The sequence below is a fragment of the Anarrhichthys ocellatus genome, unplaced genomic scaffold (genome assembly GCF_004355925.1).
Source record: "Anarrhichthys ocellatus isolate YVR2014 unplaced genomic scaffold, GSC_Weel_1.0 scaffold30, whole genome shotgun sequence".
Classification (NCBI taxonomy): domain Eukaryota; kingdom Metazoa; phylum Chordata; class Actinopteri; order Perciformes; family Anarhichadidae; genus Anarrhichthys; species Anarrhichthys ocellatus.
The window spans coordinates 5,366,400-5,379,780 of record NW_022280060.1 but is presented as its reverse complement, the minus strand read 5'-3'; the positions used below and the strand labels follow the sequence as shown (position 1 = coordinate 5,379,780).

At 42.1% G+C, this 13,381-nt stretch overlaps 2 protein-coding genes and 1 non-coding gene across 4 annotated transcripts in view; all 3 read left to right on the top strand.

The window, feature by feature from the left end:
* Positions 1-1,203: 1,203 nt before the first annotated feature.
* On the top strand, positions 1,204-8,190 carry LOC116392577 (elongation factor 2-like). The gene is made up of 13 exons (XM_031864161.1): positions 1,204-1,302; positions 2,217-2,431; positions 3,004-3,185; positions 3,487-3,698; positions 4,006-4,184; positions 4,286-4,391; positions 4,703-4,955; positions 5,047-5,242; positions 5,356-5,722; positions 5,818-6,171; positions 6,289-6,471; positions 6,665-6,800; positions 7,821-8,190. Exons 1-13 carry the CDS (start codon positions 1,300-1,302, stop codon positions 8,012-8,014), a joined length of 2,580 nt encoding a protein of 859 aa, XP_031720021.1. The 5' UTR covers positions 1,204-1,299; the 3' UTR covers positions 8,015-8,190.
* Positions 4,529-4,597, top strand: LOC116392691 (small nucleolar RNA SNORD37). The gene has a single exon (XR_004213350.1). It is a non-coding gene; the product is annotated as a small nucleolar RNA SNORD37 (small nucleolar RNA).
* A 2,217-nt stretch (positions 8,191-10,407) lies between the features above and the next one.
* hmg20b (high mobility group 20B) overlaps positions 10,408-13,381 on the top strand; it is a 4,001-nt gene continuing 1,027 nt past the window's right edge. Inside the window, exons 1-8 of one of the 2 annotated variants that reach the window (XM_031864121.1) lie at positions 10,408-10,449; positions 10,840-10,984; positions 11,344-11,544; positions 11,696-11,816; positions 11,932-11,984; positions 12,086-12,152; positions 12,364-12,579; positions 12,694-12,826. In XM_031864121.1, coding sequence (XP_031719981.1) covers positions 10,904-10,984; positions 11,344-11,544; positions 11,696-11,816; positions 11,932-11,984; positions 12,086-12,152; positions 12,364-12,579; positions 12,694-12,826 — 872 coding nt within the window. In that variant the 5' untranslated portion in view covers positions 10,408-10,449; positions 10,840-10,903. The other variant, XM_031864122.1, reaches the window with a different exon arrangement.

The following is a 13,381-nucleotide window of genomic DNA, read 5'->3' as shown; positions in this document are numbered from 1 at the left end:
GGTTTGGATCCAGTTAAAATAAATTGAGGTACAACATGGAGCCAGTAATCCATAACCAAAGTTGTGTAATTGTTTCTGGACTCAGTGGTTGAGCGTTTTGCTGTCATGTATTTGTAGCCTATCATACAATTCTGTGCAAGCAAGTTAGATAGAGAACAGCCAATCATGTCCACAGATCAATTCATGTTATAATTTCACGATATTTTCTTTTTGTTTGTGAATTTGAAATGATTTACAGGAGGTTCACCTCCAGGCCTGCGTTGACTGACTTTATCTGATCTATTTGTTGCATTATCTATTTGTTCTTCTCTGTGACCAGTAGAGGGCATTCATGATTCTTAACTTTCCAAATAGACAGAGGCAACTCCCTACTTAGATTAGATTCAAGTTTACTGGCATTGCACAGAGCACAAGTATGGAGAAAACAAAATGAAGTGTGGTATCTAACCAAATGTACTGAATAATATACAAAATAACATACAGAACTAGAAAAGCAACTTCTGAATGAATTGCGGTGTGAATGCTGGATGCATAAAAACTGATGTTACGCTGAATTACTGGTTTAAATGTTAGGGAAATAGAAGATTTACGTGTACTGTTTTTGTTTTGTTTGTTATGTTTGTTTCATTGTTCATCCCTGTGTTGCATAATGACAATAAATTATCTTTGAATCCTTGAGAAGCATTTGTGTCACATTTTCATTTCTAAAGTCCTGCTTGAATCATTTAAAAAAATATTAGACCATAATATCGACTGCTGTGCAAATGGGAATCAGGCAATTTAATAATGCAAATACAACGTGGTGCCTACTCAGACTCAACATTTTAGACGTATTTAGTCCCTGGGACTTTGATAAATGCATCATGTTAAAAAGCTATTCTTGATCAGCTAATTATATGCATTGATGTACAGTTATTGTTAAATGTTTTCGAAGGCACGATCAGTAAGGAATTTACAAATCCTTCACAGAATTATACTATAGTCAGATTGAAAGGAGGATAAAAAAGAGTAATTTACATAAATAAGTGTAAAAAATAATCAAGTAATTCAATGAATGAATGATGATAAAGCTCTTTTGGCTTTGTCGACAGGTAAACTTGTGCTTCTCGGCAGCCGTAGCATGCCACACGGTCTTGAGCGCAACATTACGTGATGACGCACGCGGACCGACGCACGTACTATAAATCCCAATTTTCTGACGTCAGCGGTCTCTTCCCTGCCTATGACCTCGTGAGGTGGGCAGCGTACAAAATTCCTGTCTCTTCTCGCCACTGAGCGGATCCGAAACCATCCGTCAAAATGGTGAGTTTATCGTACTTCCCCGAGTAGTTAATGCATTATCGAGTGCACAATATGCCCTTGACGTTAATATTACGGATGATGTGCGTACTTCTAAGGTTATTTCTGGCGATTGTGCTTTGATCAAAATGGCAGCCGCTCTGTCATCGTTACCGATGGCCCTATGGAGCTACCGGGACTCTAGAGAATCAGTTTTACAATTATTTTACTAAACTGTGGGTTGTTTGCCTACGTTAATGCATTGTGGCCCGTTTTGAGTGTTAATGTGTCGACCGACTCTTAAATAGCTAACGTAAAGTGACGCTACGATGTTGCGTATGCTCACCTTTTTGAGCGGCGGCTCTTTGCTCCGACTAACGGAAGATTTAGCTAATATCGACATACATGAGTAGTAACTGAATTGGGGGGCAAGTGACTATTTAAATGTTGCCTTTTGTAGTGTTGGCACCGTGTTTCTGAAGTCGCAGCGCCCCGGCTTATAATTTGCCGGCATTTAATGCTAACGGGCCCTGCTGGCTAGTTTTGGCAAACAAGCTAACATTAGCATTGAATCATGAGTCTGTACACGTGGCCTATTTTGTGCTGACGTATTATGCCGGTTGGTGCTTAGTTGAGTTCTAATGCTACTAATGATTTGTGGGTTGAATTGTCATTTTATTCTAGATATAATTGTTAAATGGATATATTGGAAATCACATGCGAAAGATTCTGAAAAAACAAAGCTAAATGGAGAACGACAACGTCACAGCGGTGACTATGGCGGATAACGCCCTAAGTGGAACTGGAGAACAATTCACACAGCATCTGCAGCAATATTCAATATGCTCTGGATACTCTTTTGCTACATTTCTGTATTTAGTTTTTTTCCCGTTATGTAAATCTTCTTACTATATTTCAATTTTTCTCTCCCCCTTCAGGTGAACTTTACGATCGACCAAATCCGTGCCATCATGGACAAGAAGGCCAACATCCGTAACATGTCTGTGATTGCGCACGTTGACCATGGAAAGTCAACTCTGACGGACTCGCTTGTGTCAAAGGCTGGCATCATTGCCTCAGCTCGTGCTGGAGAGACCCGTTTCACTGACACACGCAAAGACGAACAGGAGCGTTGCATCACCATCAAGTCAACGTAAGCATCTTGTTATACGTCAGTAAGCATCTTGTTATGCATCAGCAGGCAGGGTGGTGGAGTAGCCTGAGGTCCTAGGTGTTTAAGCTTAGCTCCCATCTCTGTTCATCCCTGGGTCTGGATGGTGAGTTGGTTGTGTCATCTGCCATTAGTGATAAACGAAACATTTCTGCACAGTAATGGTGACTAAGCACCTTACATCGTCATAGCACACCGGCTCACAGGAATGCATGCAGTTAACACTTGTATAACCTATAATAATGTTAGGACTCAATAAAGAACTGGGTGAAAGTTAAATGTTGTAAGTTTCCTTTCTTTGAGCTGACCATATTCATAAAGTGTATTTTTCAAATGTACATTCCCAAGCTAATTCAATTACAATGCATTTATGGAATGTAAAGCTGTTAATTGTAAAGTAATAAATGAAAAGTTTTTATTTATTCTTTTTCGCTGATCTGAAAAATTATCCGCTCCATTGTACCACTTGTGTATTACATTATTTCGATATTTGCATTTATTTAAACACTTTCATTAAACTGGCTGTCTAAAAAGTTATCCATTCTGACTTGCAGCGCTATCTCCTTGTTCTACGAGCTGGCCGAGAATGACTTGGCCTTCATCAAGCAGGGCAAGGATGGTTCTGGCTTCTTGATCAACCTGATTGACTCACCAGGGCACGTTGACTTCTCCTCTGAAGTGACTGCTGCTCTCCGTGTCACTGATGGAGCCCTGGTTGTAGTGGACTGTGTTTCAGGTAATGACAAGACTGTCAAACCCTCACTAGCCAACATTTTGATCTTAGCAAATAAAATGAAAGTGTTAACATGGCCAGTCACATCGTTTTATCGGGCATATAAAATTAGACAAAACTCTTACGTCAGATTAACATTAAAAGTTAGTTTACATTTAAATGTACACATGCTACAGGAAAACCTGGAAGGTCTGATTTGCTATGTAAATAATTAAACGGTGTCCTTCATACTCTGTTTCCCATAGTGCTGCTTGTGTGAACTTGCAACTTGATCTTAAATTGTCTCATTGTTTATCCCTGCCAGGTGTTTGTGTCCAAACTGAGACAGTGCTCCGTCAGGCCATTGGTGAGCGTATCAAGCCAGTCCTGATGATGAACAAGATGGACCGTGCCTTGTTGGAGTTGCAGCTTGAGCCTGAAGACCTTTACCAGACTTTCCAGCGTATTGTTGAGTCAGTCAATGTCATCATTTCCACTTACGGAGAAGACGAAAGTGGACCTATGGGCTCCATCATGGTGAGTTTCTGTCTTGAGTGCAACACACTGGCCTCGTGTCTTAAAATTTAGTCCGGTGCATTTCCAAGCTAAAGGGTTGTGCTCAATTAACTCCTGTGTCCCAATTTATGTACTGGGCTACTCTGAAAACGGCATACTTTTCTTATTTAAAAATATAAAAATCTGATTCCTGTAACGGGTTTTTAAATTTAAAAGAACTAAACGGACCCAACATGAGTATTTTTGTCTCTTTATTCTTGCGTCCAAAGTAAAATCAGTATAGCTAAATAAAACATAAATTGATTAATACTTATGTCAACTTTCAAAGGTCGATCCAGTCATTGGAACAGTTGGCTTTGGCTCTGGACTCCATGGCTGGGCTTTCACCCTGAAGCAGTTTGCTGAGATGTATGCAGCCAAGTTTGCTGCCAAGGGCAACACCCAGATGACACCAATTGAGAACTGCAAGAAGGTGGAAGACATGATGAGGAAGCTGTGGGGTGACAGGTCAGTCTCGAGCTTGATTGCCAATTAAAGCGCACACAATCCGAGTGGGAACACAACTAGCACATATAAAGTAACGAATCTTCACTCGTGTATTTCTCTAGGTTCTTTGATGCAGCCACTGGAAAGTTCCTTAAAAGTGCTAATGGGCCTGATGGCGCCAGGTACCCACGTACCTTTGTTGCTCTCATCCTGGATCCCATCTTCAAGGTAACATGGCTGATTATATTTAAATGTTATTGTGCTACAGTGCACTTAAAAAAAGGCAGTGTAGTACCTTTTTGTAATTTGATAATTCCATATCTGTAAACTTTTAAGCAAACTAAAAGGGTTATTACTGTGTGCCTGCATGTGATGATTTGAAACATTCTTCACTTTGACCTGAGTAAACGGTGATGATAACCTTCACTCTGAGCAGGGCACAGAAAAACTTGTTTCATTCTTGGCTTAGTCATATTTAATTGCAAGCAAAGTGGTCATGTTTAATCGCAGTCTGCTAATTCAAATGGACTTTCTTTTAGGTCTTCAATGCCATCATGAACTTCAACAAGGAGGAAACTGCCAAACTGGTCGCAAAGCTGGACATCAAGCTGGATGCTGAGGACAAGGAGAAGGAGGGTAAGCCTCTCCTGAAGGCTGTGATGCGCCGCTGGCTGCCTGCCGGAGAAGCCCTTCTGCAAATGATCACCATCCATCTGCCTTCCCCTGTCACTGCCCAGAGGTACCGTTGCGAACTGCTCTACGAAGGACCTGGAGATGATGAGGCTGCCATGGGTATGACAATACTCAAATATTCCAGATGTGGCTTTGATTAGTAGTTGTTTTTGGACTCAAACTTATTGTCAAACAAATTGTTTTTAACCAGGTATCAAGAACTGTGACCCCAAGGCTCCCTTGATGGTGTACATCTCCAAGATGGTCCCATCCAATGACAAGGGTCGCTTCTATGCATTTGGCCGTGTGTTCTCTGGCTGTGTCGCCACTGGCCAGAAAGTACGCATCATGGGACCAAACTTTGTCCCTGGAAAGAAGGATGATCTGTACTTGAAGCCAATTCAGAGGTTAGTTTCAACATCTGTATCAGTTGTCTGATATGTATTGATTGCAGTAATTTTAAGTCAACTTATCAGATATTGGTCACATCTGAATTGTCTTGTTTCTACCACTCACGCAGGACCATCTTGATGATGGGTCGTTATACTGAGCCCATTGAAGATGTGCCATGTGGTAACATCGTGGGTCTGGTCGGGGTGGACCAGTTCCTTATCAAGACCGGAACAATCACCACTTACGAGCAGGCACACAACATGAAGGTGATGAAGTTCAGTGTCAGCCCTGTGGTGAGAGTTGCTGTGGAGGTCAAAAACCCTGCTGACTTGCCCAAGCTGGTGGAGGGATTGAAGCGTCTGTCCAAGTCCGATCCCATGGTGCAGTGCATCATTGAAGAGTCTGGAGAACATATCGTTGCTGGAGCTGGAGAGTTGCATCTGGAGATCTGTTTGAAGGATCTGGAGGAGGATCATGCTTGCGTTCCACTTAAGGTAATTAATAGCAAATCAAATGTATACTTTTCAAGTCATTTTGATGTATCCCTGAACATGTCTGCATTGAAACTTTTTTTAATTTTATTTTTTAGAAATCTGATCCAGTGGTGTCCTACAGGGAGACCGTCAGCGAAGAGTCCAGTGTTGTGTGTCTTTCAAAGTCTCCCAACAAGCACAACCGTCTGTTCATGAAGGCCTGTCCCTTCGCGGACGGCCTGGCAGAGGACATTGAGAAGGGTGAGGTTGGCCATCGCCAGGAGTTGAAGGCCCGTGCCCGATACCTCACTGACAAGTTTGACTGGGATGTCGGTGAGGCCAGAAAGATCTGGTGCTTCGGACCTGATGGAACTGGCCCCAACCTTCTGGTGGACGTTACCAAGGGAGTGCAGTACCTTAATGAGATCAAGGATAGCGTTGTGGCTGGCTTCCAGTGGGCAGTCAAGGAGGTAAGGAGGCTAAACTAAGGCACAAATTCATTGCACTCAGCTGAAACGGTTTTAAGTTTGGATTAGGGCTATGAATGGGTTATGTAATTGTTTTTCATCTACAATTGTTGTCTTTAGGGTGTCCTCTGTGAAGAGAACATGCGTGCCATTCGCTTCAACGTCCATGATGTGACCCTGCATACAGATGCTATTCACCGTGGTGGTGGTCAAATTATTCCCACTGCTCGCAGAGTTTTGTACGCATGCGAGCTCACCGCCGAGCCCAGAATGATGGAGCCAATCTACCTGGTGGAGATCCAGGTCAGTGCCACTGGAAATGTTTTTTTTCTAGGGTGCCGGTATATCTAGGCAGGGCATCATGGTTAAGTTGCAACGGTCTTTACTTGTCACACATGGGCAAGTAATAACCAGAACTGTTTATAGTTGACTTGCCTGTCATTTCACAAATGTGAGCATGAAGTGTAAAACTAAATATCTCCTGTCTACTTTGCAGTGTCCTGAAGATGCGATGGGTGGAATCTACGGTGTGTTAAACAGGAGGCGTGGTCACGTGATTGAGGGCGGCGAATGTATGCTTGGTACACCCCTGCGTGTTACCAAGGCCTTCCTGCCTGTCAATGAGTCATTTGGTAAGTCCTTTTTTTATCAAGACATTGGATCACATGATAATGTTAATTTACCTTCGCCTAATACTCGTTTTTACTTAAGACCCTGAACGCGTCATGTAACTGAATGGAACCAACGTACTTCGTTAGCTCGTAGCAGCAGTGCTGCAGCGTTATTAGCGCTCATGATGTTTTCAACACATTTGTTTCACATGTAGCATCATCGGGGATTGGTGACTTGAAAGCATTAATGCGGATCTCCTGATTGCATACTTTTACTGAATATCGTCCGACTATGATCTGCATTAAAACTTTATTTCACACTATGATGGTTAAACAAAGTTAATTCTGTGAGGGTGGATATCCGTACAGATCATGACTCAACTATGTCCGTTACACCACTACTAGGGTTTAAATAGCAAGAGAGTTTAGGACAGTGACAGCCTTACACCTGTAGGGTATGTGACTGGATCCCATCCAACATGCTAATGCACAATTGACAGAATCACCCAGATGTCCCAATAACTGCTTTTAATCAGCCTTTAGAAGCAAAATCATAATGGGATAAAACAATTGACGCATAGTAAAGGTGGAACTAACTTTACTGAAACCCCATCTTTGTCACATCTTCCAGTTTGTTGACGTGTCAATTTTCATTTGTTAGCCTTACAAGGACCAGTAGCAAAACTTAGATTCATGTTACTGAAACTCAAGATGCTTTTTAGTGTAAAATACCAAGCGGCCTAACCTAATGAGGAGATACTTTTGGAAAAAGAAGATAATTGTTACCATGAGTAGAGTGTGTGGTCATGCAGAAAATTATATATTTGTTTTGTGACTTACTTGACCCCGACAACTGGAAGGCTTTTTTTTTAGCTACCATGTTATACTAGACGCCCCAAGCTGTTGACCAGAGGGGGAAATGACTGGTCACTCCACATTTATGACTGCTGCACTAGCACGCCTTGCAACCCTTTAACCCATAGTGTAATAGAGGCTTGGTAGACAGGTGTTAAAAGCATACCTTGCTCTGTGCATTCTCAGGTTTCACAGCTGACCTTCGTTCCAACACTGGTGGCAAGGCCTTCCCCCAGTGCGTGTTTGACCATTGGCAGATCCTCCCAGGAGACCCATTAGACCCTACAAGCAAGCCTGGCATTGTCGTCGCTGAGATCCGCAAACGTAAGGGTCTGAAGGAAGGTATCTCAGCCTTGGACAACTACCTGGACAAATTGTAAACGTCTGGACCCCCCTTGGCTCTTGCCTCATTCCTCCCTTTCCAACAAATTCTAAGTCTGCTTTGTGGGACTGGATTGTACAGAACACAGTGAGCACCAATGTTTGCCAAAAGGATTGACCATAATGAATAAACTACAAAAATTGTAAACGATAAATAAAATAAAATAAAAACTAATTGTTTGGCTGTTTTTTGTTCACATTTAATCAAATGCTTGTTTTATACCACAACCGGGGAGTTTGCTCTAAATACTCGGAATCACTGATGGGGCAGTAGCAGCTGAAATTAAGATGTTTGACACTTGTATTTTTAAAGGTTTACAATGATGGCGCAAACCATTTTCCCATGATAGTTGATCAAAGTCACTTTCATTACCGTATGTGGCCATTGTCTGGTGTAATTCACTCATTTATAGGTTTTGGTTTTTTAGATGCCAGAATTAACAGAATATCAAATGACAAATTTCCAGACTCATTTCCATTAGACATGCAGGAGTGCAGGTGACTAGGAAGAGACCTACCACTAGAAACAAATGCTAGGTGACTGGTAGATTTGACTGAATTATTTAGATCAAGTCTTTTGGGGTGTTTGTGTTTTTTTTTTTTTTGTTTTTTTTTAAAAGCAGAAATGTCAAGTCATGCTGAAAACAGTTGGTTGCCGTGCTACGTGCAACCTACAAAACCAACAATAATTCCCATCAACCGATCACTCCAAATCTGTGGACTCTCTAAAGCCCTGGTATTTCTCTTTATCTTGTGCACACACGTTAATGAATAACATGCGCACAAGATAAATGTCACCTCGCAGGACTTAAGGGCTCTATGCTAATCAAACATCCAAAGAAGTTTGATTTGTTTTTAGTCAGGGTTGTAAACATACACCTTAATCTTTGTATGAATTGTGATGGTCAAGTTGTCCTACGGTACCCTATTTTCTGCCACCACAGAGCGAAGATGCCCATGCTTATGTTGCCACTGAACCTCGGTAACATTGGCCCTAGTCTGATGGGCATGAGTTCCCCCCCGACTCTACAAAGGTGGTCTTTGAGATACTCGGGGTCTCTACTGTTCTACATGTAATGCACCACTCTGATTTGTAGTTGTACTGCTCTATCCTTCAAGGGCAACCACACATGTTGAAGTTGTTTGCCAACGTGTGTCCTTGGCTTCAAACCCAACCCAGCCAAACGTGTTCGGTGAGATATGTAGTTTGTCTTAACATGTTTTCCAGGCAAGAAACCAAGAACAGAATCGCAGTTCTTTTTAGATTGTTGATGTAGCAAAAAACTTTTGTTGGCAGTCTTACTACAGGTTATGTGGGGAAATGACTAAGCAAGCTGGGCAATACCGGTAGAGCTGATGCTTTCTAAACCTAGGTTTGGATCCAGTTGTAATAAATTGAGTTGTAAAAAATGTACAATGGAGCCAGTACTCCATAACTAAAGTAGTCTCTGGAATCAAGGTTTGAGTTTTGCTGTCATGTATTTGTAGCCTATCATACAATTCTGTCCAAGCAAGTTAGAGAACAGCCAATCATGTCCACAGATCAATTCATGTTATAATTTCACGATATCATTTTTCTTTTTGTTTGTGAATTTGAAATGATTTACAGGAGGTTCACCTCCAGGTCTGCGTTGACTGACTTCATCTAATCTATTTGTTGCAGTTCCTCACTGTGACCAGTGGAGGGCAGTACATATTCATGATTCTTAACTTTCCAAATAGACAGAGGCAACTCCCTACTTAGATTAGATTCAAGTTTACTGGCATTGCACAGAGCACAAGTACGGAGAAAACAAAATGAAGTGTGGTATCTAACCAAATGTACTGAATAGTACACAGTATGAAATGTAGAATTAGAAAAACTATTTCTGAATGAATTGCGATGCTAAAAAGCTGATGCTGCGCTGCATTGCTGGCAGTAATCTGCGTGAAGGAAGGGAAGAAGTAGAATAGTTAGCAGAGAATGTTTGGTCAGACTATAATATATTCATCATTCCCAACAAAACAAACAAAAGAACACATGGGAACATTACATAGATACTAACTTAACTGTAATAACGTTTTGCCTACATTAATTAATTGCAGATACTTCTCAAGTATGTGGGCGTGGAGTTAGATTTTTTTTATTGAGTTTGAGGACAAATCGTTGCTTCACTTAAAAAAAAACAAAAAAACTTTATCCAAATTCCATACACAAACAATTACAGAATATCATGCATTTCATAACTGCATAATAACAAACATGTTGTCATCTTATAAACCTAGAACAGTAAAAAAGTAAAATACAAATTACTTAAATATAGTGAATAATATAAAAGAAAAGAAAGTCAACGGGATCTCTGTGAATACACCTTATTAAAAGGGACTCTCCGTGCCGACCAATCAGAGGGCAGACAGGCTTCACTTCCTGTTTGGCTGAGGGAATCATTATCGGGTGAGTTAGAAGACGTTTATCCCCCAAAAAAGTAGAAACGATTCTATATAACTCCCATTGTCTGTAGCGACTAAACAGTGTGTCTGAATACACATTTTTCCTGTATTTCATTTTTCTTTTATTGTGAAGAGTGAGCGGTTTGGATTCGCTTGTTGTTTGGCTATTGTCCGTTGTGTGTGTGTGTGTGTGTGTGTGTGTGTGTGTGTGTGTGTGTGTGTGTGTGTGTGTGTGTTAACAGTTAGCCGCATTGGACTGCTAGCAGTCAGGTTAGCTTAAGAAGCGGCATCCCCGCGAGGACATTATTGCTGGATTTTACTGTCGCTCGCATCTTTTTTTTTTTTTTCTTTTCTTCTTTTTTTTAAACAGCGTCTCCTATGTTATTCTGCACAGGCTTCTCCCCACCACGTAAACCCCTAACCGATTAACCCAGTTACATCGTCCGTGCACGGTGGTCATGGGTGGGATCAAACAAGAGCAGGGTGATGCATCGCAGCAGTCCAGACCTTCACATTCAGCAGATCAACCACAAGAAGAGGTGAGTGCTGCGACATCTGACCAACAGGCTCCGTAAAGGACTTCTGCCTCCTTAGTTGGAGGAGTAAGGCTGTCTTTGCAACCAAAGATCTTGAACTGTAAACACACTCAGTTCTCATTTTATTAGATGGCTAAAAGTAATTCACACTACTACAACCATCCTGCAATATATAACATATATGCTAATAAACTAATAAAACAAAATAACAAGGACAAACGGTGTCAGTTAATATTTATAACCCTAGCCCATAAAGAAATACCTCTTACTTTAACGTAATACAATTGATAGTTGTCTGCTGAGTAGCACGGATGAGGGAGCAGCCCCCGCCTTCATGTGAGTGTTGTTCCTCCTCTCTGCAGCCAAAGAAGAGAGGCTGGCCGAAGGGAAAGAAAAGAAAGAAGGTGCTACCAAATGGTCCCAAAGCACCGGTGACGGGATATGTCCGCTTCCTGAATGAACGCCGAGAACGTATGCGGGCCAGATACCCTGACTTACCGTTCCCAGAAATCACCAAGAGGCTTGGAGCAGAGTGGACACAATTAGCCGTGAATGACAAACAGGTAAGCTTTAAGCTTTATGAGAATATTATAACTGCTAAGGTTAGCCTGCTACTTCCTGCTCAGCGGCAGGCTCATTGATGGACTAACCGGTCACAGCGAGACCAAATTCTTCCCTCAGTAAAGCGGCACTACATTATCTTTGCACCGACAGCGCTACCTGGACGAGGCGGAGCGGGAGAAGATGCAGTATGCCCAGGAACTGAAGGATTATCAGCAGACTGAGGCCTATCACATCACCACCGCTAAGATACAAGACAAGAGGATCAAGAAAGGTGACGACAACGGAGCTCCACATACGTGTTGCACATCACACCACGAGAGTTTGTGTGCTTTATTTCATGACTCTGTGCCGTGTGAGCTGTAATATGCACATCTTTTCTCTTTCAGAAGACACTCCGTCTGTCATCATTAGTACTAATTCAGAGTCTTCGGTATCAAAGGTACATGACACGTCCAGATCGTGTCACCGTTTATTCTGTGATGTCAGTTTCACATCCTTTTCAAACAGCTAAGTTGTTGATTTGCTGATTATGTCCTTTAGGCTTGTGACCTCACCAAAGGATTCGACATCCCCATCTTCACAGAGGAGTTCCTCGATCAGAACAAAGGTAACAGAGAAACTGAACACAGGAAACGATCGTTCTATTAATCTACTACGGATGGCTGCTAAAGCAAATTGTGCAATTACTTTGTTAGCTAATAGGACATTTTATCAAATCCCCCGACTGTAAAGTAAATCCCATCCAATATGACACGCAAGACATAATCTTGTGCTCCCACCTAATCCCGTTTTTTATTTTCCCTTGTTTGTGCTTTCAGCTCGAGAGGCTGAGTTGCGACGGCTTCGTAAGGCCAACATTGAGTTTGAAGAGCAGAATGCGGTGCTTCAGCGGCACATAAAGGACATGTACAGTGCTAAAGAGCGCCTGGAGGCTGAACTGGGGCTGGACGAGAAGCGCACCCAGGCTCTTCACCAAAACTTGCTGACCATTAAACACACATTGGTCAACAGTCTGTCATCAGTTCCCCTGCCAGGTCAGCAGTCAGTTGGCTGTATTTAGTCAGAGGAGAAATGCATTAACGAAGACGGATGGATATCCGATTTATATTTTTCTGCTAGATTTATTCTCCTGTGACTTTTCTGAACAGGCACCGGAGAGACGGCGTCTCATGGGAACCTGGACTCCTACCTGAGTCGTCTCAGCGGAGTGCTGGAGGGAAACCCTCACAAGCATCGTGCGCTGCTCAGCCAGCTCTGCGAAGTCCTCTCTCATCTAGACAGGTAACTGATCTCATCCAGACTCCACCTGGTAGGGTTGACATGTTAAAAAAAGAAGGTTGGAGGCTGTAATCCAGTGTGCTGATACACTCTGCTTCTTCTTCTGATGAATCTGCTATCCTTCACTTTGCCTAAATATAGGATTAGATGAGCAACCAGTCATCTTTTTTTCCCATCAAAGCATAAGCTTAAACCAGACATGTATAATTCTACGTGCTAAACTGGGTTTAAATGTGAGGAGTTGTTGCAGAAATATTGGGCTTCATGTTTTTGTGAGGCTTACTCGCATGAGAGCTCCAAGTCAGGTTCACCAAACTCTCTTACAGACTGGTCGTAAATTGCTCGTTTCACCCTGTTCATGAGGAGGTGTGCGTTCAACAGATTTGAGCATTAGCACAAGCAGAGGCTTGCTAATTTGTTCCCAAGTCTCAATACATGTATGTATGTGTGTGTGTGTGTATATATCTCTCTCTCTCTCTCTCTCTCTCTCTCTCTCTCTCTCTCTCTCTCTCTCTCTCTCTCTCTCTCTCTCTCTCTCTCTCTCTCTCTCTCTCTATA

What these genes read in the sequence shown, in the direction of transcription:
- LOC116392577 (XM_031864161.1), top strand. An exon ending in ATGCTTGCGTTCCACTTAAG is followed by an intron (nt 5,723 to 5,817) that starts GTAATTAATAGC and finishes TTTATTTTTTAG; the next exon opens with AAATCTGATCCAGTGGTGTC. An exon ending in TCCAGTGGGCAGTCAAGGAG is followed by an intron (nt 6,172 to 6,288) that starts GTAAGGAGGCTA and finishes TGTTGTCTTTAG; the next exon opens with GGTGTCCTCTGTGAAGAGAA.